General features: G+C 42.1%; 1 protein-coding gene across 3 annotated transcripts in view; it reads right to left on the bottom strand.

The window, feature by feature from the left end:
• Positions 1-23,399, bottom strand: part of pacrg (PARK2 co-regulated) — a 119,022-nt gene that overhangs the window by 52,557 nt on the left and 43,066 nt on the right. For 2 of the 3 annotated variants that reach the window (XM_018663601.2, XM_018663599.2), the window contains exon 3: positions 5,788-5,959. The exons of the other annotated variant lie outside the window; for it this stretch is intronic. In XM_018663601.2, coding sequence (XP_018519117.1) covers positions 5,788-5,959 — 172 coding nt within the window. The remainder of the gene's footprint in view (positions 1-5,787; positions 5,960-23,399) is intronic. 3 annotated transcript variants of the gene reach the window in all.

A 23,399-nucleotide genomic window follows, 5' to 3' on the forward strand; every position in this document is an offset into this window, starting at 1 on the left:
ACAGAGAGAGAAGGAAGGGAAAGGATGGAGAGACAACAGAAGACAAAATGTCAGAAAGAGCGATAAAGAGATGTGACAGGCATAGGGCAAAGGCTTAGAAAATAACTGTGATTAGCAACTAAGACTGACATATTTTTCTAGTTCTTTACGTGTGTTTTCTTTGTGCTGTTTAAGTTTTTTTGTGCTGGTAATTCCAATTGTGCGAACTGTCAGTCTAAAACAGCACACCCCCAGTTAGAAAAACAGATCTAAGCTCTTTCTCTCTATGAAATTTGATGCCTACTTTGACCAAAAAAAAAAAAAAAAAACAGAATCGATAATGGCATCACAGCACCTATTTTGCCAGTAAGCACACACAACAACAAAACTGAAAAAGCAACATTTCAAAAGACAGAGTCAAAACAAAGGGAAGCAACTGGAGTGTGAGCAGAGACACTGGGAGTTTGTGGTCGACAGATGAGGGTGGGGGGTGTGACAGCAGGTGAGAGAGAGGTAGAAAAAGAGAGAGAAAGAAGGAGAGAGTGAGAGAAAGAGAGAAAAATTGCATAAGAAACCTAAAAAACTAAACGCTAATTGCCTGAAAGAAAAAAGCTGAATAATTCAAATTTTCAATCTGGCAAATTACAAAAACAAACCTGAAGTATTTAAATCTGCTTTTTAGCTTAAAAGATAAACGAGTGTGTTGAGTATTGCACCGTCTCACAGATACAAGGCAACAAATTACAACCAAATACAGATTTATTAAAACCTGGGGTGCCGATACTGTCGTAACAGGTTATTTGGCAGGCACTTGAGAAACAAACATAAAACATAAACTTAATGCTCTCCCTCTTTCAATTCTTCTTTCTCCTCATTCTGTCTTGACACCTGCTTTTGCGAGAGGGGTGGAGCTGCGGTCACATTAACTCTCGCCGAACAAATGGCAGGCAGCAGAAAGCATCAAACAGGAAGACGAGAATAACAAAGTGATGGAATGTGTTTGACGATGACAACGCTTGAGTGCAATCAAGTGTTTTACAAGCAACTCTGAGGCAATGCTACTAATTTGCTGAAGCGCCTGTTGAATCAGCAACATAAATTCACAGAACTATCTTCCTAGTCCATGACATGTCAAAGCATGTGCTAATAAACTGATGCTACTGCTACTAAATTTTTTGTTAAAGAGAATGTTAATGACTGGAAGAAGTCCTAATGACAAAGGTGTGCTGCTCCTTTCATCCAATATATAATCTGCTTTAAATTCTTAAGCATTATTCGATATTTGTGTATTTAATTTGTCTGTCATGACAAAGTCGCTGCATTGCAAGCAGATGACTTTTCATTTGAAACATACAGCACATGTTTCTGAGACACCTGTCTTCAGCACAAGGTCTGAAACCAAATTTCCTCACTTTGTAATGACTTGTTTGAATGAAACGCCCACCACTTTGCACCTCTGATCCCAGCTGTGCATCGTACACACTGTGCTGATCACAAAATTACCAGTCAGAGGAGTAAGATGCATTTTACGATGAGGAAAACACAAAACTGTCAACGTCACGCTGGGTGTAGCACTGTGCTGCCACAAAACTGAAGCAATGTTGATTCTACTCCTACTGAACTCCTCTCTGTTTCTTATAAATCAATGGGTAAAATTGATAAATATATCAATAAAGTATCAGTAAGACATCCTAACAATTTCCATCTCTGGCACTTTATTCGAGTTGACAGAAAAGAATGACTGAGACAGAAAGAGAGCAACAATCCTAAAATATTGTGTGACAGTTAGAGAGTTAGAGAACAGCACAATGCATCCCCTACTGCGTGTGCTAAAACAGCTCATATGCAAATAGAGAACTGTCACACGCACACACTCACACAGTCACGCGAACGTGCACACGCACACACAAACACATTAAAAGCAATCAGACGAAATGTCAGCCTCAGTCGAAAGAACAGGCTGTGCTAAACATGGCAGCGGCGAAGTATGAATGAAGTTATACAATGTGGAAGAGTCATATAAACAACAGGAAGCTGGTAAGTTCAAAGGAATAAAACATGTTACACTCCATGCATATTGAATTTATAGTAGCATCTATAGTTACATCTAATTTTGTGTATGTATGAGAGCAAATGATGAAGTAAATCAGGTCCATTGTTTTGAGCCCATTTGAGTGTATGACAGCTTCGCTTAGGCATGTCTTTGTCTGTTTCAGTGACGTGTGTGTGCACGAGCGTGTGTGAGGCCTATACAGAGGACCAGCGGTGGAGATGATGCTGAATGAGCGAATGCATTGTGCTTCATGCCATCTCTCCATCTCTGCCTTAGTGTCTCCACAGACAGACAAACGCAGAGATATGTGCCATCACCAAGATAAGGTGGAATGCGGAATGACAGGAATTTCAAACCTACATAACAAACAATGAAATTCTAATTACCAGCCAGCGCAAACAATTTTCCCTGCTGTGACATTTGGACCGCGGGACTGTTCAATTATTCATTGGCACTCTCGCCTTGCTGAAAAAAAAAAAGAAAGAAAGAAAAAAAAAAATTAAAAGAGCGAGGGAGAGAAGGCAGTCGAGGGCCTGATATATTAATGCTGGTATAAAACCTGTGTTGGGACAAATCTGAATAAAGTAATCATCTATTCATGCTAGGACCTGTTTCATATTCAGTGTGAAAATAAAACAATGGTGACCTTGTATTCTATTCCCTGTGAAATGTCAGAGGTAGGGGTGACACATCGGGGAGTTTAGCAGTGAATTGTTCTCGCTCAGTGTATAAATATACTTTTCAGATCAGAAGGAGATGTTCCCGTGCAGAGGCGTAACTGAGGATCTTCTTGTAATGAAAGTCTCATTTTGGTTCAAAGCTGAACAAATGTTATGCCAATCAACCGAGGCTCAATGGAGGCATGGCTCTGAATCCACCTCCCTATTTAAAGATGCCAGAAAAACCCAAACCGCAGCATTTCAGCAATAGTTTTACCCCTCCCCACCACCATGGTACCATTTGGCGGTGCAGAACCTTTTTGGTTGTTTACTTACAATGTTACATATAAAATAATTAACTATATTCCTTCTGCAGACTCAGCTTTTTGATTATTCTCATATACTGGGGGAACACTTTCTAGATTTTATCATAACCACGAAGATGTAAGTATAAAAGCATCTTTTTTCACCTATAAAGTAGTCTGTCTAGTGTAAGGTGAAGGGAACATGCTGCACAGTAGGAAAGAGTTCAGTCTTTAAGTCACTGAGGACAGGGCCTCAGAGTATAATGTCAGCCAGAGCCTTCTTCATTGTGTATTCTCACTGGGTGACCTGCAGTCATCATCAAAATTCACCAAGGCCTGACGTGACTCAGTCGCTCTGCAGATAAGAGCCTGCCAGCCACATTGAAGATGTATTAACGTCAGAGGAGAAAAATATATATCTCGCCATTTTAAACTGCAGACGGCTTTTTACTTTCTTCCTCTTTCCACCATCCCTTCTTCTTCCGTGCTCCATAGAAAAGTAATTAATCTGCAACAGAGACACGGACTGGCGGCTTTGCCTTGTGGATGGCGAAACAGGCCCAATTTTTAATAAACCAAGAAGTTAATAAGGTGCAGGCCATTTAAAATTCCATTATCAGTGCGAAGTGTGTGTTTTCATGAGGAGCATAACCATCACCTTTGGTCTGGCCTCCCGAAGGCAAATGACCAAAACTGCTGAGGGGTTTGAATTTATAAACTACTCCCTAAGTTAGCGAGTGGCCCAGTCACTCTGTGTATAATGTCTGGTCTAGTGTGTAAAGTGGGTGGCTCTTGATAAAGGGCAAAACCAATATTAGGCCATCCAAATATTCAAACTACCTGTGAAAAGATGTTGATAAACTATCAACCTGCGAAACAACATACTGCATTGGTTTGATCAAATTGGCAATGATCAAATTTGAATTTAATCAATTTAAGTAAGTAAAGTATTGTGGGTAACAACACAGCAACATTCATCCAAACACAACAGTTTAGGTGTGTCAGTTTGTAAAACATGTGATGGTTAAGACCTTGCAGTGTGAGGTCAGTGCTGTATGTGGTGAGTTAACAGACTTTGTGCCAGGGTCAGTCTGTCACTGTGTCTCTGTGTCTCCAACAGCCCTGCCTAGTGTTGGCCGTTACGCCCCTCTGCCTCCACAGACATCCAACACACACACACACACACACACACAAACACGGAACACTCACACAACTTCACATACACACCACCAGCCAACTGCCCATGACATGAACACTATCCCAGGCTCACTGGGCGCCACTTAAAGGCTCCCACTTTGAAACTGACACTCGATTTGGCAGCGGCGCCATACAAAAGACAGCGCATGTGTGTGTGTCTGCATGTGTGCTGAAATTTTCAAACAAAAGCCACACTCTACATTCCCCTAACTTCATTGTGCCTTGATGCGCCTCGTGTTTGCCACACAAGAACACATTACTGTAAACTCTGATGTCTATTTTTGAAGTCGTAGACCACTTCGCCCTGAGACATGACCTTTCCGCCCACCTCTATCTGCCAACTCGTGTGTGTGCATGTGTGTGTGTAAACGTGTCAGTGTGGAAAGGTAAGGAGGCACAACACGATGACACGGTTAAATGTGGCACGTCACCACATTCATGGCAGATTATCAGGCATGCTTTTAGAGCCACCTTCTTCCGGCAAATGCAAAAGCAAGGACGCTTCACCCTGAGGGTTAATGTAATAATAGGAACAGTATGACTGCGAAACCAAATTAGGACTCGTCACAGGACTGGTTGTATGGTAATGGTAGAATCTGTTGTAGCGAGAGCGTGTGAGACAGGTGAGTCTATTCCTGGTAAAGTATGTTGTTCTATTTTGGTTACACTGCACTGCAATGTTTCTGAGAGGGCTTTGAAAGTGCCATTGTGTTTCATTATTAATAATAATCTAATAACCTACACAGTATGATGCATATTAATATTAATTTATTTCAATTTTAATTTACTCTCAAGTACTTTCAAGCTGGTCATTTATGAAAAAAGGGACATTTTTTGTAACATCTTATGTAAAGTTGCCAAACATCAGGTTTCCTACTGACTGCACTAGACCTTTTATTCAAGTTGTGCTCACAAACTTGTGTGTGTGTTATTAGCATTTATTTAAATAAGCAGCTAGTTACACCATCAGCAGCTGGGAATGTCATCTAGTCTTGGGATTTGTCGGCAAACAGAAATCAAAATGTAATGATGCTGTCATCAAAATAGTGAATAACAAAATAATGGTATGCAAAAACATTTATTAAGGCTGCAATTAAACTATAACTGAGCAGATTACTTGGCTGCCAATCACTCATACAATAATAATATTTACTTATAGAAAGGTTTGCAAAACAAATTCAAATGAATAAGATAATAAGGCCATTTTGCTGCCAAAGTTAATTGAATAGTTGCTGTATACTAATTGTTTGAAATTGCAGTGATAATCCTGTGTGATTATACAACAACATATTTTAGTACCGACAAATAATATCAAGTTACCACATATTATAAATACCCAATTTTCTTCTTTGGTTTCCTTCTCTTATTAGCTTTCTCTTAACTTTAACAATACTCTACATGTATTTAAGGTGGCAAAATACTAGAATGTGTGAAGTATTCTAGACTAGACAAGTCTAGACCTAAGTACATATTTTCCCTTCAGTGGCAGCAGAACTGAATGAAAATGACATAAACACACACAGGGTTGCTTGGGAAAAGGGCTGTGATGTGTGTGATTGGTAAACCGTGAGTGCTGACACCTTCCCGGACTTACTCTTGATGGGAATGATAAGCTGGGGAATGACGGGCTGGATCTTGGGGCCTCCGTGCTCCAGCATGTCATGGACTCCCTGGCGGGCGAAGAACTCGTACGGATGAACAGTCTCACATAAGCCGTCAAAGAACAGAGGCAGGTAATGATGGTAGTCCAGCTTCTCGATCTCCACCTGAGGACAGAAATTTACATTTACATTGAAGGTGTTATTAGCTGCTTCTGTAATCCAGGGAGAAGGACAAAGAGAGAAGGGGTAGAGTTTCTGATCTTTTCTCAAGGGCATAAAGGGCAGAACATACGGCTGTTGATGGAGACATTAGCCAGCAGCAGAGGATGAACTTTTTGTTTACTGGATAGCCTTGCTCCCCTAACAAAAACACCTTTGAGCTCACCAAAATGCACACACACTGAGAGAACTTCCATGTGTTTTTCCAGGAAATCATTTATTGCCATAAAACTCCCCTTCATTTTTTGTCCTTTCTCTTTGCTTGTCCTTGGCTTTGCACAAAATCTAGGGCTAAAGCTCCTCTTGCAGCCATTTATAACCCTTACAGTAAACACATTCTCGCACACAGTCAACCACACACACAATGGCAGGGGGGACAGCTGTTCAGGAGATCATGACACACCGGCATGTGGCATCTTGTGGGCTGACATGTTAACACCTGTTTACAGCAATTGCAGGACAGACAGAAAGGCGCGCGCACACACAATCGGTCAGTAGATGAAGACCTTCGTTCGGCTACAGGCCACGGGCAGGCTTTGATGTCGTGTGACTGAGCGTGTGGGTACCGTGTGACACATTAAAGTGAAGCGCTTCATGTGTGTAAAGCCATCAGAGGAAAGCCACACAGAGACACCGGGCTGGAATGTGAACAGCTGACCCAAAGGAGGCTGTCCTTGAGCCTTGTGTGTGTTCAGAAAATCATATAAAATGTAACATGTAACCGTGGCTCATGCAATATCTGTGTGCTGGATCTAGTTACTGAGTGTGTATTTATAACAGGGGCATCAGCTGTAGCACCACATCCCAGTGGCACTATTGTTGAGCGAGGGGTTAGAGGTTGAAGGGGCGATTCTGTTTTTCATGTAATGAAAGGTAATCCCTTTGGTGCACAGGCAAATAGCCCCCAGCACCCAGCAGTCCTTGAGGACAGCTGAAGCCACAAGGAGAGACTCTTTTGTCCACATACATACATACAAACAAATACACACACGCATACACACACACAAGCACCCTGCCGGGTCACGCTGTTTTGGAGCTGAAATGTCACCCAGGCAGTGACACTCGGTGCTTTCAAGTCCCCAGCCCTCACCAAGCCGCCGGTCAGAGCCAAGACTTCAAAGCAGGGCAGACCCCCCCACCGCCCTCTTGCTGCCAATCCTCCCTGACACACGTCTTTCCCCCCCAGGGTAAACACAGAGATGGGGAAGGAGAGAAAAAGGATGGAGAGATGGCAAGATGGTGACAGCGACAGAGAGCTCACGCTGTTAGCGCAGAGAGACAAGGCTGATTGCTTTGAGGCAATTTGCCGGGCCAACCTTGACCTTTCCCTGCGCTTGGTCAAGATCATCATTGTGAGTCAGACGGGCTGGAGACAAGAACAAAAGCAAACATGATCCCAAAGAGAGGGGGAAGAGAAGGGATAGAGGGTGAAGAGGGGCTGAAGAGAGGCGAGATGACACTACAGCACAGCAATGCTTGCTAGCCAGTGGCAGTTAGTGGCTCACAGAGACATGTCACGCCGTAAGCTGCTTTTTTTTTTTTCTTTGGCTACAAAAACAATACATGATAAAATAATAAAAGTAACACAATCTCACAAAATTTTAACCATTAGATTTTTATTGGTAAGCTCTCAATCAACATTGTCCATATTGAGCTATTTGTTTATACTTTGGGAAAAGAATGAAAATCCTGCCCTTTAAATACTAAAACTAAATGAATTGGATTAAGAGGAATTAAACTTCGAATGAGCAAACTGTATTAAGCTAAAAATAGTGGATAAAGCATCAAAAGGGAGGAAACAATTCCATAACACATAGTTTAATTTCATGGTGAAATGTTCTGGTTTGGTTATAGGGCCCATTAGTCTAAATCTTTATGTCTGGTGCATGTGTTATTTTATCATGGGCTGTATGTAACTCTACTTTTTGATTTATTGTTGGGATAAATATTCATTTAATACGATAAAGTCAAATTATATAAAAGGTTATAAAAGCTATATCAATCATTAGGCTTACTGATAATAAAGCACAGTCTTGTCTGGCACTATCAATACATTATCAGGTCTCACAATGAGGCGTAGACACCATCTCACCTTCCATGTTGTGAACCTGAGATGCTGAGAGAATAATTACCTTGGAGCATTAATGTGGTGTGGCTGTGAGGATGCCTCTGAACTCTGTCATGCTCTTAATCAAAATCACATAAACAAGCACTTAGGGACTGGCTGAAGATTCCAGTTAGCTCTCAAGGAGAGGGGACAATCAGCAAACACCTTCACACACTCGCTACCTTACATAGCGTATATGCACACACACATATACACGTACACATTCCCAGAGAATCTTAATCAGCAGCTGTGCCGAGCGGTAACTCTTGCATCCGTTATCGATTGTCCGCCCAGGTTTGTTTGTCTTTGGGTGCCTGTGGGAATCCCTCCTGGAGTCCGGGGAGTCAATGAGAGTGCAGCACAGAAAGACTATCAGCCAAGTAGCTGCAATTAGCCCTGGGATACAGACCTGCATGTCTCCTCTGGTCAGTGCAGCAACAGCAGACACACACAGCAACAGACCAGACTGGGAGCAAGTGTGAGGAGAGCCTCTGCTCATTAAACAACAGTATCACAGGCCCCTGACAGGCACAGGAGACCAGGAGGAGTGAAAACAGCAGGTTGCCACTTTAAATACACAAGGGCTGGACTGACTGCGTGTGAAAAGCGGGCGCATCGTGGGCGGCCAGATATATATGTGTATGGCTGCTTTCATGCAACTCCATGTATATCCTGTCTGTGCTAGTTTGCCAGGGTGATGAGAGTCATTGTTAAAAAAGCTAAGGGGAAAAAATCACACAGAGGTTACAGAGGAGGACAAGAAACAGTGTGAAAACTAGAGAAGAAATGTGTAAGCATGCATGTGTGTGTGTGTTCTGAGGTTACTGTGATCAAATGTAATTTGGAGCAACTGGCTCACCCCTGCCATTATATAAGACCACACTTGACTGTTAGCTCACGGGTCATAGCAGCAAGCACAGCGATATCATGTGTTTGGACGTTAGTAGGTGAAGACCATGCTCACATTTCCAAAAGGATGGTCGAGGTCTAATCTATTCATTTCTCCCTCATCTGCCACCTGCTGATTTAACAACGTGGGCGAAGGTGGGTGTGGATGGAGGTCAAGAGTCCTCTAAAACTGCACATCCTTCTACAGCTCTGCATTCGCTAGACCACAGCCACTTCTGAGCGCCCAATCAAATCCCCTGGCTATCGGATCAAATCCCTAAATGACACTACACCCACATATTCCATTTCAGTCAGAAACACGTCATATTGCAGAAGCTAAAGAAGCTACGACTGTGGGTTCTCTAGCTCTTTTGTCATCCGATCTTGGGATCTAACCTTTGTTGTCTCACTAAAAGCACATCGCATAGATCATGCAAGAAACAGGCTGCGTGCCAGCTGTTTGACAATGCTGCTATTTTAATTGATGATGCCATAATGACTTGACCTGGATTCAGCTTTCTGTGAACACAAGCACAGGTTTCTGTATTTAGATGAGCTGGCAGATGAGCCGCTGTCAATTATTTCAGCTCTAAGAGGAGAACAGTCTTCCTATTGGTGCCACTCATGCTATGAGTCATTCATTACACAGTCACTATGGCCAAACAAACATCCATTAGTTCTGCTGAAAATGTTTTACAGACGACCAGAAGGGAATGCAGAGCTCACATACAATAGCACGTAGACAGCATGGCGTGTATCTAAAAGATATTTACACTCAGGGAAGAGATATGCATTCAAAGGGCTATATGTAATGGGGATGCAGGGAGGCAGGCATGAACCAACAAGTACTAAAAAAATAACACAACATACCACAACAGAATTCCTGTCAGTCATCAGTGTTGTCCTGACTTCATATTGCAACTTTGCTGTTTCTCTGAGAAACCATGTCAGTTTAGAACCCCATCTGTGGTCAGCTTGTTCTAGATTTGTGCACATAAGTTCTCTCCTGACACTTTCTCTCTTTTTTGTTGTTTGAGAATTTCTGTACATGTAGGGAATGGCAGCATTCTTGCTTCTGACAGTCTGGTTTACTGTTTCTGACACTGACTGGCTTCCTGCTCCATCTAAGCATCAATTACATGAAGGGCTGCAGTTTAAGAATGGCCCTTAGTTGAATATTTATGATACATTATGATGTACGATGCTGATGTATTAGAATTATTATTTAGGATGGAACAGTAAGACTAAATTATAGATTGAAATGTTCCTACCATGGGGGCCAAGGCTGTTAAATGAAGGTTAAAAAAGTCCATGAACCAATTCAATAAGTTACAGCTCAAATCACATGAACTTTGTAGGAGTGAAATATCCCCATTATTAATCTCTCATATGAATTGCTGTAAAATTAAGCTTTTGGATGCCAAATCCGTTCCATAAGGCTCAACTCCAACTCCATTCTGTGCAGCTGCACAACACTGCAACGCAGTTTGGACTCAGTTACAGCTTGGCCAGAGAAATTATCATGTTGATAAGTAATGATATAAAGTCAGTCAAACAGGACAGATGACACACAGACAAGTTGCTCAGTTCCAGATTCCAGCCATTTTGTGGAAAATATGAGGATTTAGCTTTTTAAGGTTTGTCTAGTGCAACAGTGACAACAAGGCACATTGCAAAGTGATACTGTCATGACGATAAGAACTGAGCATGTGCACGAAACCTATTAAACTTCCTGTGAGGTTGTGGAGTTGGCTATATCCTCAAAAATGACAGCTGGTGCCCACCTCACTACCGGTAGCAGCTAATGTTACCTCTCAAAATATAATTAAACTGCTTTCTATATTCAGTGTTAACACATGTTAACGTAATGGAAGCAAACAACCTAAGATATAATGTTGCTTTTTATAATCAAATAAACAAAACTGAAAAGAAATTATTTGGGGAAATTTATTTGTTTGTTTGTAAAAATGCTGCACCTCTCGCGCACACATTTTAATTTTCTTTTGAGAGAAGCTTTTAAGGCAGAACCTCTCCAAAACTTCAGAAATTTTCATACTTATAATTTATTCATCCTAATCCACATTCCCACTGTGCCACAGGTGCACAGCACACCTCTGGCCACAACATTTCCAAAAATCAGTCACCATGCTGTGTGTGCTCACTGTGAAGACGAGAGAGGGGGGGGGTGAGAAAAGAGAAAAAGAAGAGAATATTTTGACTTTCTTGGAGGTCACAATAAGAGGAGCAAGACTGGAATAGGCAAACGATAAGTGAGGGAAAGAGCAGTGAGTCACTCTCGCTATCTCCCCTGACAGCTGTTTCCATCTAACAAGCATGCAAGTATGCTCAATTCAAAGCACTAGTAGTAGGGAGCATGGTGTCAATTGAAATGATACCTAACACATGCTGGATGAGACAATTTTCGGGGCTTCAAAGATAGTTCAAAACCAGGACACAGGGAGTTATTATGAATTTTATGTGAACCTACTTCACACTCACACACACACATACGCAAACACACACGCACACAAACATAGACTGAGATTAAAAGAATTTTATTTAGGCACACAGTCATGCCAGCAGTCCCAAATGATGTGTTGAGGATTAAAAGCAGGAGGGTGTTATTAGAGTAACAAACATGAGCCGGAGTAATTGAAAGAGTGACCCTGTAGACAGTGTTCCTGTTGAGATTGTGCTTCGGTTAACGCTGTTAAAGATGAAGAAAAACCTCGGTAGTTGTTCCTGTTAGAAACTGCACATCACGGAGCAATTTCTTTCTCTCAGTATACTCTCTATGATTCAGTAAAAAAGAAAAACAACAAAAACACTGAGCATTCCACAACGCTCAAAAAAAGTCAGTGTGTCACTGAGTATTTAGAAACAAAGTTTAAAGACGCCTGACTCTGCTGCAGGCATGTATCCTATTTACCCAAACTGTCATCATCAAAATCATTATTAAGTTTGTGTTTCCGCAGTTCCCTTGTTTACATAAGGAACAAAGAAGAAATTTGGTTTGTTCTTGTGCTCCCACTGAGAACCCATCACAATTATTTTCCTATAAACAGGCAAGCAAGTAAAACCAATTAATTTCCCACACACATTTCAAACTTGCCAGCAGAATGTTGGTAATATCTGGCAATGAATTTGTTTGTTTACATTATTCTAGTAACTCATGCAGTTTCTGTTGCACATAACATTAACATTGGCCTCTGTTGAGCCACAAATCAGTAAGTCAGGCTGATAGGATACAGCAGCATCTTCAGCAGCTGCAGTGATTGGAAAAAGGTGAACAGATGGGTGATTGAGGGCTGAGCAGACTGATGAAGGAGTAGAGGGATAGAGGGACGTAATGTTAGAAGAAGCTGAGGTGAGCGACGGAGAGGCTGTCTGGAACCTGCTCCAGTTTTAAAGGTGAGGCAGCTAAATAAAGCTCAGATTAGGACTCCGCTCACCGTGCTCGCAGTATGTATGTGTGCACGCGTGTGTGTGTGCACTCCAGCACGGGACCCTCTGCCACTGTGATGGAAGTAGGCCAGAGCAGTGGAGAGAAGCAGGAGGAGGGAAACAGGAGGCAATGAACATGACAGGAGGTGGAGAAAAAAAAAAAGAAGTGAGACAAAAGGTTTCATAGCTGGAGTTTTCCTTATCTCGTTGTAATGTATGCAGGCCTGCACATGTGCTGGTCTATGTGCAGTTAGCATGCACGGACGCCCTGACAGTGTAAGATACAGGCCTTTTAAATGACCTAGCAATGGTCATAAAGTCACAGCTCGCCAGCCAGTGGTGTGATTGCGCCTGTGTCTTGTCTGTATCCACGGCCTCTGCTCTCAGCTTCCAGTGATTATAGCTCAGCAGCCGAGCTTGACAACACACAGGCAGAGTGTAATCAAGTCAGAGAGAGGGAGGTGTAATCAGCATTTCCCCTCCAATCAGCCCCAAAATCACTGTCTCTAATCTGCAGCCAGTCATTGATGGGTTTGATTGATAGGATGGATTTGTTATCTGGCTGTGGGGGTCTGCAGGGAGCAGAACAACAAGCAAGAGCAAGAGCCACAGTCAGCTTATCAGCTATCGCTACATTTGTTACCGCTCCCCTCGTCGAGCAGGCTGAGCTTTTCCTCACAGGCTACAACTGCAGCTCTCCTCTCATTTATCATACAGAAGAATTAAATGTGGACACTTCAAAGTACTTCCACACATAAGGGTCCCTGGGGGCATGTGTTTTCTCCCTGTTTAAAATGGAAAGGGCCAATCCATCACTGGTTGTTTGTGACGGAAACAGAAACCACAGTGAGAATCTCGTGTGTGTGCATGTGTGATGTGTGTTTGAGCGTGCATGTGTCTATGTGTGCATTAATTACTCACATACATGTGTGTGTGTGTGTGTGTGTGTGTGTGTGTGTGTGTGTGTGTGTGTCTGTGATTTGTACATGTCAGATGCACAGGGAAGATAAGGGGACAGAGTAATGCTTTTTCAGCAAGCAAATACCATGACTGTAGCATCTACTGCCTGCACGGTTTTGATAAATCTCACTCCTCTGCCTCACACTGTACTGAAAAATCCTCACAAATGTTCAAACAAATATGCTCATTTTCAATGAGCATGTGATGAATGAGCTCCATTGATTTTGTGCATGAAGCCAAAACAATAGAGACCAAGACAAATGCTCGGTCTGTTTAAGATAACAAGGCAGCTTTACAAGGCTGTGTGACGTTCTCTGTGTGCGTTTGAAGAAACAGGGACGACGAATCAGGAAAATAAAGACAAGTTACAAGTTAGAAGATACAGATACAATTCCACTGCACATTTATGTCTTTACATGCAAAAATAATTAAGCAGTAGTTTATTTTTAATGTGACCTTGTCTTTCTATCTTCCAAGTTGATTATCTGTCTCTTACACAGAGAATAGCATACATGACATTTATTAAAACAAAGTTTTTCTCTACTGAGAAAATCTCACTATTGAGGGCTACATATTAGGTTAAAACAGTAATTTATTATTGGCCCCACTCCAAAAGTCCTCTTTTAAGACTTCTTATTGTCCACATTATGTTTACATTCAACAGACTTTACACGCACTCGATCAGAAATATCACTGTAAAGACTGTAAAGTGTTTGAGAGCGATGCTACAGTCTGCAGTTTGCTACTGTGATAATGTACTAAATATAGTGATAAAACAGGCTGATGTATGTGTATCAATATTTTTGTTGGCCAAAGTTGAACAAAAGGTGAACTCTCATCTGTGGATCTGCCAGAGCCAGCTGGAGACCGCAGCAAAAACAGGAAACATATGCTTGAATTCTTCCATTGTACGGGCCTCAATGGAGAAGTGAATGGGAAACAGAGCTAATACTGACAATACCTTTACTCAACCCAAGCAGTGGTATCACACATGTGATGTATCATAGCTTAAAGTAGGCTGAGCAAATATCATTATAGGGGCTTTGTCCTTCACATGTACAGGCAAAATGTCAACTCAAAAAGATCATGTAATACAATCACAAGCTCCAGAAAGGTTACTAAATGAACCTTGAGGTGAGATTGTTTTGGAAACTGCTGATCCAACAATAGAAAATAAAAAATAAACAAGTAGAAATTTGTGAGGTCCTACATGAGCCTCGAGGGGAGATTGCTTGTTCAACATAATATTTTTTGCATTAGATGGTGCCTTCCTAAATCAAAGCTCCCAATTCTGCAGAGGCACCTTGATCAACAACATGACAGACAAGAATTTCCGGTGGAACGAACACCACTTGGTGACAACCCCTTGACTAACTAAAAATAAATCTCAGAGAGAGCATTTGAAATTCAACAAGTGAACCAGACTCTGAGCTTTTGTGTCAAGTGTGCTGAGCCAGTAATGCCGACCCTGAGCCGGGGAGCAGCACAGAGAATCAGCAGCATCAGGAGCAGGAGGCAAGGCAGAGGCAGAGAGTGTCTGTCAAGGCTCTGTCCAGCTCCTAATGGGATGTTCTTGTTGTTGCCAGCGGATAACTCTCATCCTGTGTTCTGGACTACAGATCAAACAGCGCCTGGACTCCACAGGGCTACCACAGCTGCACGGATGGAGAGGACAGAAGAGGGGAGTTGGGAAGGGTAAGTAAAGGTTGCAACGTGAAAAGCGTCCAAGCAAGCAGGTAAAAGGGAAAAGGGAGGAAGAAAATAAAAATTTAAGAAAGGAGGCAAAAGAGAAACTATACTATCTTTTGCAGTGAGCACGCATTGTATCTGTCTGTTCAATCTCGCAGGCAGATTATAGCCCATTCTTCTATTTTCAGCTTCAATTTAGGTGAGGGGGAAAGGGAGGTGAAGAGACAGGAGCAAAAAAAAAAGATGAAAGCCAAGTACAAAAGTGGAGTGGGTCTGTGGTGTTGTATTAAAACCTAATCCAGGGAAGCTAGGAGGTGGATATGGCTGGGAGCAGCAGCACAATGTTGGGACTGTTCAAGATGGTGTCACTTAGGACATGTTTGTCCAACAGGACTGACTTTGAAAGACTGTCACACAAAACAGACAAAAGACGTGACTTTGGAATACTTGCTGGTTTTATAAACGGGTGAAGTGGTGAATTGCAGCATCTTCACATCCAAAGATATCCAGGATTGTGGCGTGTGAGCACTTGGCAGAATGTTAGCTCTCTCTGCTAAGGGTCAGTTGCGAAGTCAGGGCAAAGCTCTTTGTCAGGTGATGTGGAATCAACCTTTCGAGTGGCAGCCGGCTGTGCAGGTGATGGACCAGAGATTTTTTTTAAAAATAGTTTGGTGTGATGAATATCAAGAGCCAAACAGCAAGGTGAGGGGAGGCCAGCAAAGAATAAAGCCTCATGCACAGGGCTGCACACACACAAACACACACGCACACAGAGCTCGATCATCCACCTGCAGGGAGAAAGATGTCTTTCCTCAGTGTTGATGATAGCATCTTCAGTCCCATGGTTCAGCACTTTCACTTGAGGCCTTTGACAAAAGAACTGAATCTAAAGAAGAGGATTGTTTCAGTGGAACTGACTAATGTGCTCTACGCACAGGGCCTCGTGAGTAGGATGAAAGGTAGCTTTTGAAATGTCACAGAAAATGTAGTGCTGTATGACTCTGTGTGCACATGCACAGACAGACCTGCTACTACTACTGCTGTATGATTCATGTTTGGGTATAGCCAAACCATGATCTTTTGATTATCAGCTGAATAACTGAATGCAAAGCAATTCACTGCTCTACTGAATTTTCCTCTAGTCTTCCAAACTGCAATGAAAAAATAACCATGATGGGATTAACTACTGGAAGACACTGATTGATATTTCCTATGATATGATACATCTGTTATAGTTCAAGTTACTGGCAACAAAGACAAGTCTGACTGCTAGAGTATGTAAAGGGCAGTTTACTACATCTAAAAGCAGGCGTGTTGGTGAGCAACTGATGAATAACAATGACAAAAGGCAGAAAACAAACAACAAAATATTTTGAACACAAATGTAGCTGGGCAACAATGTCCAGATGTGACTTACAAAGTGACTTAACACTGGCTGCAAAACATTAAACATGCAGTGATGGTGATACTCAATAATGTGTTCAGTGCACCCTGACATCACTGTTGGTTACAGGAGCAACAGACTTGAGACTAATTAATTTAATATTGTTATTACGTATGTGTAATTGTAGCTGGTGCATGGACACAGAATGTCCCTTCCAAAATTTGAAACATTGTGGTCTGCAGCCACACCAACTGCACATGGCTCAACCAAATCACTTCCTCCTGCACCTCTTTCTAACACAATTGTTTCAGGCAGCACACATGCACCCAAGGAGGACATTGCATACAGGTTTCCACAGGGAGAATGCTCAGAGCTACTTTTACTTTTTTAGCTTGTTGTGAACTTACTTTTTAAGTAATGAGTGCACTGAAAAACTGTGATTAATACTTGGGTTTGGGAGCAAAAGTCACATAAACAAGCAATCTGGGTAGGAGGAAAATCACTACACATCAGTGTACGCAACATAAAAACTACCCAGCTTTCACTAGAGAAATAAATCCCATCCAAATGGAGCTTAAGATACAGTTTCAGTGCTGTCAGCCCTGGCCATCAGGCTCGCAACACAGGCCAAGTTTGAGATCACTGCCTCGGGTGAGTGTTTGAACTAAAACTTTGCATATCTGAAGTGCTTCCTTCAATGGTAGCTGGAGATAATTTAAAGGCAAAGTGTTGCTACAGTACTCAAACTGGTAACGAAGTTCCTAACCTGCCCAAATAATCCATGTGAGTCAGAGAGGCAAAACTGACTATAACTTACTTATACTTATATCTTACAAAACAAGAAAGATCTTTTTACCATCTCTGTGTTCAGTAAAGTAAATAGAAACAAACCATTTATTCCGTTTCTTCAAATGGATCCAAAAAAGGTTTCTTAACTACATTTTTTCAGCACTACATTCACACACAGATACAAGCGTACAGACACACAACTGTAGTCTGAGGAGATTGTTTAATATTCCCATTTTTTATTAGAATGGCAAAATGGATAAATAAATTCTATTGTATGAATCCACCAGCTTGAAGAGTATGTGTCACGGCATGGGATCCATTACAGCAGGTGGTGGGTGGCATTACAATGGATGGAGAAAATATACAAAGATGTATGTACTTGGGAGGACAAAAGCCTCTTCTTGCATTTAATGTTGTTTGCCTGGATGTAAGAGAAATAGCTGGTGCCCGAAGATGGTGTACAGGGATTATGCTTGTTCATGCTTGTGTATGTGCCAGAAAACTCACCCACGCATGCACACACGCATGCACACACACCCACAAATCTACTTCCCATTTGGAAGAGGGAGAGAGTTAGGGGAGCAGAAACAGTGCAGCGAAGCAGATGTAATTACAAAAGGCAATACAAGCCGTGTGTCTGCAAGTCTCCCTGACCCACATGGAGGAAGTAAGTCAGAGCTTATCAGGGTGCCACAGAACGGGGAAATCTTCCAGTAGAGGCGGCAAGTGCTCCCTGCTCTTTTCAGATGTGACACATTGGGAAGATGATGGTGGTAGTGGCAGTGGTTGGGCTCTAAGTGGAGAGGATAGCAAATGAGGAAATAGTCCCTCCCTTCATTCCTGGTAGCAGGCAATCACTGGTTTGCCCCAGGAGGAGAGATTTGAGGCAGATAAACAGCACTGGTCCCGTTGTCATCTCGAATACAGGCAGGAAGCTTAGCTGGACGATACCGGAGGGGAGTGAGGGTGAAGAGGTGACTAGATATGCTTGGTGGTAACACAGCAAGTATATAGTGAATTAAGGCACCTGTTCTGTGTAAAAAAAGGTACCATTAATTTCTAATTCTACACCTGTTTTTATGTTCACAAGCCATGCCAGCAAGAGAGCTACCACTGCTGCTGCTGGTTTTTGTTTTGTTGCTGTCCTTGGTGTGAAAGATGTGTGGAGACATTGTTTTTTAGGAAATCCTGTGGAGAGATTTGACAGGCATTGTCAGATGACAAAGTGAACAACCAGGAGATGAAGACGGCTATGCCTCTGACAGGTTTACTGCAAAAACTGTAGGTGCACGCTGCTTGGCCTTGGTTCTGCCTGCTGCTGCAAAAACATGCACATGTCCACAGAATCACACACACACACGCACACACACAAACATATGCAAAAAGAAAAACACACGCACGCAAGATCAGACTCACAAGATTACACCGCCTCTGATGTTTCCAAGAGACGAGTGATGGGAGAGGAAAAGGGGAGTTTTACTTTAGGATCAAAAAGACAGAAAGCAGCATGACAGAAGCGCATGTCAAGCCCAGTGTGCTGCCACTGCACCATCCATACGTTCAGTCTTTCACCTCACTTTCTCCATTTGCTACTCTTTTCTTATCTTTTATATGCAGAAAAGAAACAGATTTAATCCATTCTGATTCCAGGCATATTATTTGTGACAGAAATGAAACCAAGATAAAGTGTACGAGTACTGCCATAAATTGTATAACTGTATGACTGACACATGCATACTGGGCAATGTCAAATTATGCTCAACAGGTAAAAAAATCCCTTTGAGCTGATTCCAAGCCTGTGGAAGAAATAGGACTGGGCAGCGAGAAAACAAGTGAACAACCTCCTAACAGTGCATTTTGCCTCCAGGATGCAGTCCCCATTACATCTCTGCTGATTCACCAGAGGTAATCACCAATATGGCTCTGGAGAAATCGGAAGGATAAGGAAAAGGGGGGTGGGGGGTGAGTCAGTTTAACAGAAAGAATGAGGATACATGGAGAGGGGCCTTTGAATGAAATATGGCTTATATTATTTCTTTCTGCTCTCCAGACAAGGCCGTCTGTCATGGCCAGGAAGGGGCCAGAGAAAGTGGGCTAAGTGGTCAGGCCATTTCTTGTGCCTTTCCAAGTGGCTGAATAGATATTAGGATTTTACAGGCTATTACACATGATAATTGCACAGCATATTGAATTTCGGGCAATTTTCTCACACCGACTCCCTCTTTCTTACTCCCTCTTTTCTATAAATAAACATTTTACAGTACGTAAAGTATCCATCATATATGGACTGTGATTTAAAGGTTGTTTATGACACACAATCAGTATCCGTGGCATTCATGTAAATTCAATAACAGCGCTATACTAATTGCATGGCTTAAACTCAGCTTTAGCTCTTTAGATATTCATCTAAGCCAATTAAGTGAGAGTCGGTTTGGGGATGGGGCATAATCCTTGCTTGAATGTTAGAGTGCACATTCAAGAGCAATGTCAAAGGAGGAACCAGTCCACTCTAAAATAGCATCATGGCTTGCCTGCAATTTATTCACCCTATGTGTGCCCACTAAAAAGACATATGCAGTGTCTGTACGAGTTCTTTAACAAGAACTAAACAAGGAGACGCTGTCAATGGATCATTAAAAAGTAATAGTAATGGCTATACATCCTTTTCTAACCACACACACAGGGGGTTGTCAGTCTAGCTTTATCATATGTAACTGTGTTTGTTATATTTTTCCTCTGCAGTAACATTGCACAACCAGAAAAATGACAAAAAAAACAGGAACAAGATCAAATGTTCACTACAGGTGCAATTATGAAAAAACAGTATCCTCTTTGAATTAATGGAAGCCTGCACTGCAGAAAAAATGGAATTAAAGAAAGGGTAGATGTGGTGCCACTAGTAAAATTAGCCCAGGTGACGGCAGCATCAAACAAATTAAAAATGAAACACACACTGCCACATTAACACTCTTTTCACTGTCTATGTCGAAACTGTATAACTGATACAAAGACTGTATCTACTTAGCGTTCAGCAGAGAGACCTGAGTTGCAAGAGTCTGTCAGAGTCAGAAGTCTGACATGTATGAGTCTGAGTATTTGAGCAGCGTTGCCACGTGCGCCATCCTGCACACTGGATCAGCTCAGTTGTGATAAAGAGCAGAGAGAGAAGACAGATTATGAAATGCTGATGGAGTACCCTCAGCACTACCATTCATCAACATAATTAACCATAATCAGCACCATCCGCAGAGAGAGGTGGATGATGGAGGGAAAAAAAAAGATTGTCAGTAAAAATGTACTGAAGGTGGCAGAGCTGCAAAGAATTAAGCATTTACTGCCATACACAAAAAATCCCATCTAACAATTATGGTTGAATATGTGTCTTTTTAACTGCAGAATATCACTGTAATGGGATATAGTGAAATACTCAGCATCAGAGTCCACTGATTTCTCTGAAATTACACACAGTCCATCAGTTATCAAAGCATCACTTTTTATTATTTACATGATCTGAAGGCCTGCATTTTCTCTCTTCATATGAATATTTTCTTTAAACATGAACCAGAAAGTGCATCTTCAGATTAAACTACTTACGACAATGATACCATTTTCTATTGTTTGTTTTCTATTGTTTGTGTTAATGACGTGAGAAGCCTTGTTTTATGCTAAAGCTTCCATGATAATACTCCACTACTGTAGCTACACAAACACACTGCAGGCTTGTCAAGGCTTGCCTCCATCAAGTGTCTGTGCCACATCTTGCATAATTTTAATAGCTGTTCATCAGGGTCAGCACACACGCTGACAGATCATCTAAAATACCGAAGTCAGCTCACGCCATGTCTCCAGCCAAGTTCCCATTACACATGCTGATCTGTTCATCTTCATTCATTATTAACAGCCAGAATGCAGCCGGGGCCATGTAGGCCACTTTATGGGAGTTTAAAATTTAAATACTTCAAAATTCCTGGGTAATTTGGACGATGACCTAACAGCAGAAAGGTGCCTCACTGCATACAAGCTCAAGAGAGATATACAGCTAATATCGCTGTGACAGCATTAAGGCTATCTGCGGTGACCCAGACTCTGCATGTGTACAGCAGTCAGTTCTTACCATCCAACAATTACATTTATTGTTATCTCAAGGTGATTCAGTTTCCAAGAAAAAAAGAATCAGTGGCTGCAAATAGGGCTGGTGGTTCTTCAGTGGAAAATCTATTTTTTGAAAACTCTTCGCAAGTGCCCAAGCACTCTGTTATGTAATGATGTTTAATGATCTTTAATTCAGCTATGTTACTGTTTGATAAAGAAATCATGAATAAAAATTAACTCAGATCGTCTGTGCTGTGCAGACAGTAGGAAATAATATTTATATTCCAGCCACATTTTACAAAATTGATTAAAGTCCAGAGCTTCGGTTAGTACTGCTGGGTTTTGCTTTTTTAATTGTCTTGCTAAAAGGTTGTGAAATAAGTTCTACCATGGCCCTTTTTAATTATCTCTGTGTATGTATGGAACGGTTTGAGTGTTACGTGTTTCACAAGCGAGCCTGCCAGAAGCCAATCCCCTATGACCCTGACCTTTTCAGGAACTAATAGAATTACAGCACACTGAATGCCAATTAAATAAACACATAAATGGAAAACAAAACAGGCAGAGAGAGCACAGGAGTGTAATTGCCATAAAACCCCTAAAGGTAAACACATGTTCCCGCAGTAGGCAGACTCAGTGAAATACTGGGTGATTGGGAGGAGGGGAGGAAGGGTGAGTGTGTCTGTGTGTGTTGTGTGAGGTACAGAGACAAAAAGCTGGGGAGGAGGGAGTCAAACGGGCGAGGCAGGCTAGCCTGTGAATGTGTTGCTAATTTAGCTCTGTTTTAATTAGCTCTTCTGCCAGAGCACGGCAAAGCAGAGGGGGCTAGCGGGGAGCCCTGAAGATCTGGGCAGACTGGCAGGCTGAAAGAGGCCACCAGATTGGCATGCCTAACTGCTGTCTGTCTCAGACTAGTGGCTGGGCACACACACATCACCCACCGCTGTTCTAAACGCCCAAAGGTAAAATATTAATTCTGCAACTGGCCCGACAATAACAACGCACACATGCTCACTCATGCTACTTTATTAACTTCTATTCTTTTCTTTTTTTTCTGTTTGTTTTCTTTTTTCTCCTGTGCCCTCAGTGTAGCATTAATTAAATCATGGTCTGCTCTTTTTTTTCTCTCTACTTAACAATGCAGAGACAAAATTTGACAGTTGCTTATGATAATGCTCCTGACTCTCACTCTCTAAGGGACAATCTCTGTTTACAGTGTAAAGGAAAAGAATGGAGACAATCCCCTCTGAGCAGCAAACAGTGCATGCCCTGACGGCATGAGCAAATATGAGCCTAACTGCCTTAGTTTTCTGAGAGGATTTATGACATGGCGTCTTATTATCTGCAGGTCGGATTACTGCCATACGCTCCCCTCCGAAATAAAGAGGTTCCACGCCACATAAAGCCCAAAGTGTTTTCAGAGCTGTGCCACACTCCCTTGCACTTCAGCACAGATTTTAAGGCTGACTACACTGTTCCACTTCCTTGGTTGATAATGACGAGTTAGTCACCCTAAGCCCGATAGACCCACTCACCGCTTCTTCTCGTGTTTGCCTTAGCACTTGATGCATCAGGACAATCAAAAGGTCAAGAGGACGCGGGCATTTTTCCTTAGTGACACCAACCTGATGAGCCTTCTACTTGAAATGGATAGTAATTGGTCGGTGAGCACCCCAGTAATGTGCCAAAGCTCTCCAGTGAAGACAGATTAAGCTACCTGCAGATGGAGATAGGGCAGGGCCTGGGGACAGGAGGGAAGAGGTGTCTCCTACTTGACTTTGAAGACGGAGAGAGGAGATGGAGAGCTTCAGATGAAGGAGGCTGATTAACATATTTTGCAATAGAGAGAGAGAGCCCCTATCTACCAGTCAGATACTGTCTGGGGAAATATGCAGCGGCCGCCACAGTTAATGGGAGCCAGCATGTTTATTGTCCTGTTAATTAGCAGGGATGTGGTTAGGGCTGTAAAGATACGTAGTGTGTTAATTCAGGGAGGATGCAGGAACAAGTCAACAAAGAGCTGTAACAGCACA

The sequence above is a fragment of the Lates calcarifer genome, linkage group LG19 (genome assembly GCF_001640805.2).
Source record: "Lates calcarifer isolate ASB-BC8 linkage group LG19, TLL_Latcal_v3, whole genome shotgun sequence".
NCBI lineage: Eukaryota > Metazoa > Chordata > Actinopteri > Centropomidae > Lates > Lates calcarifer.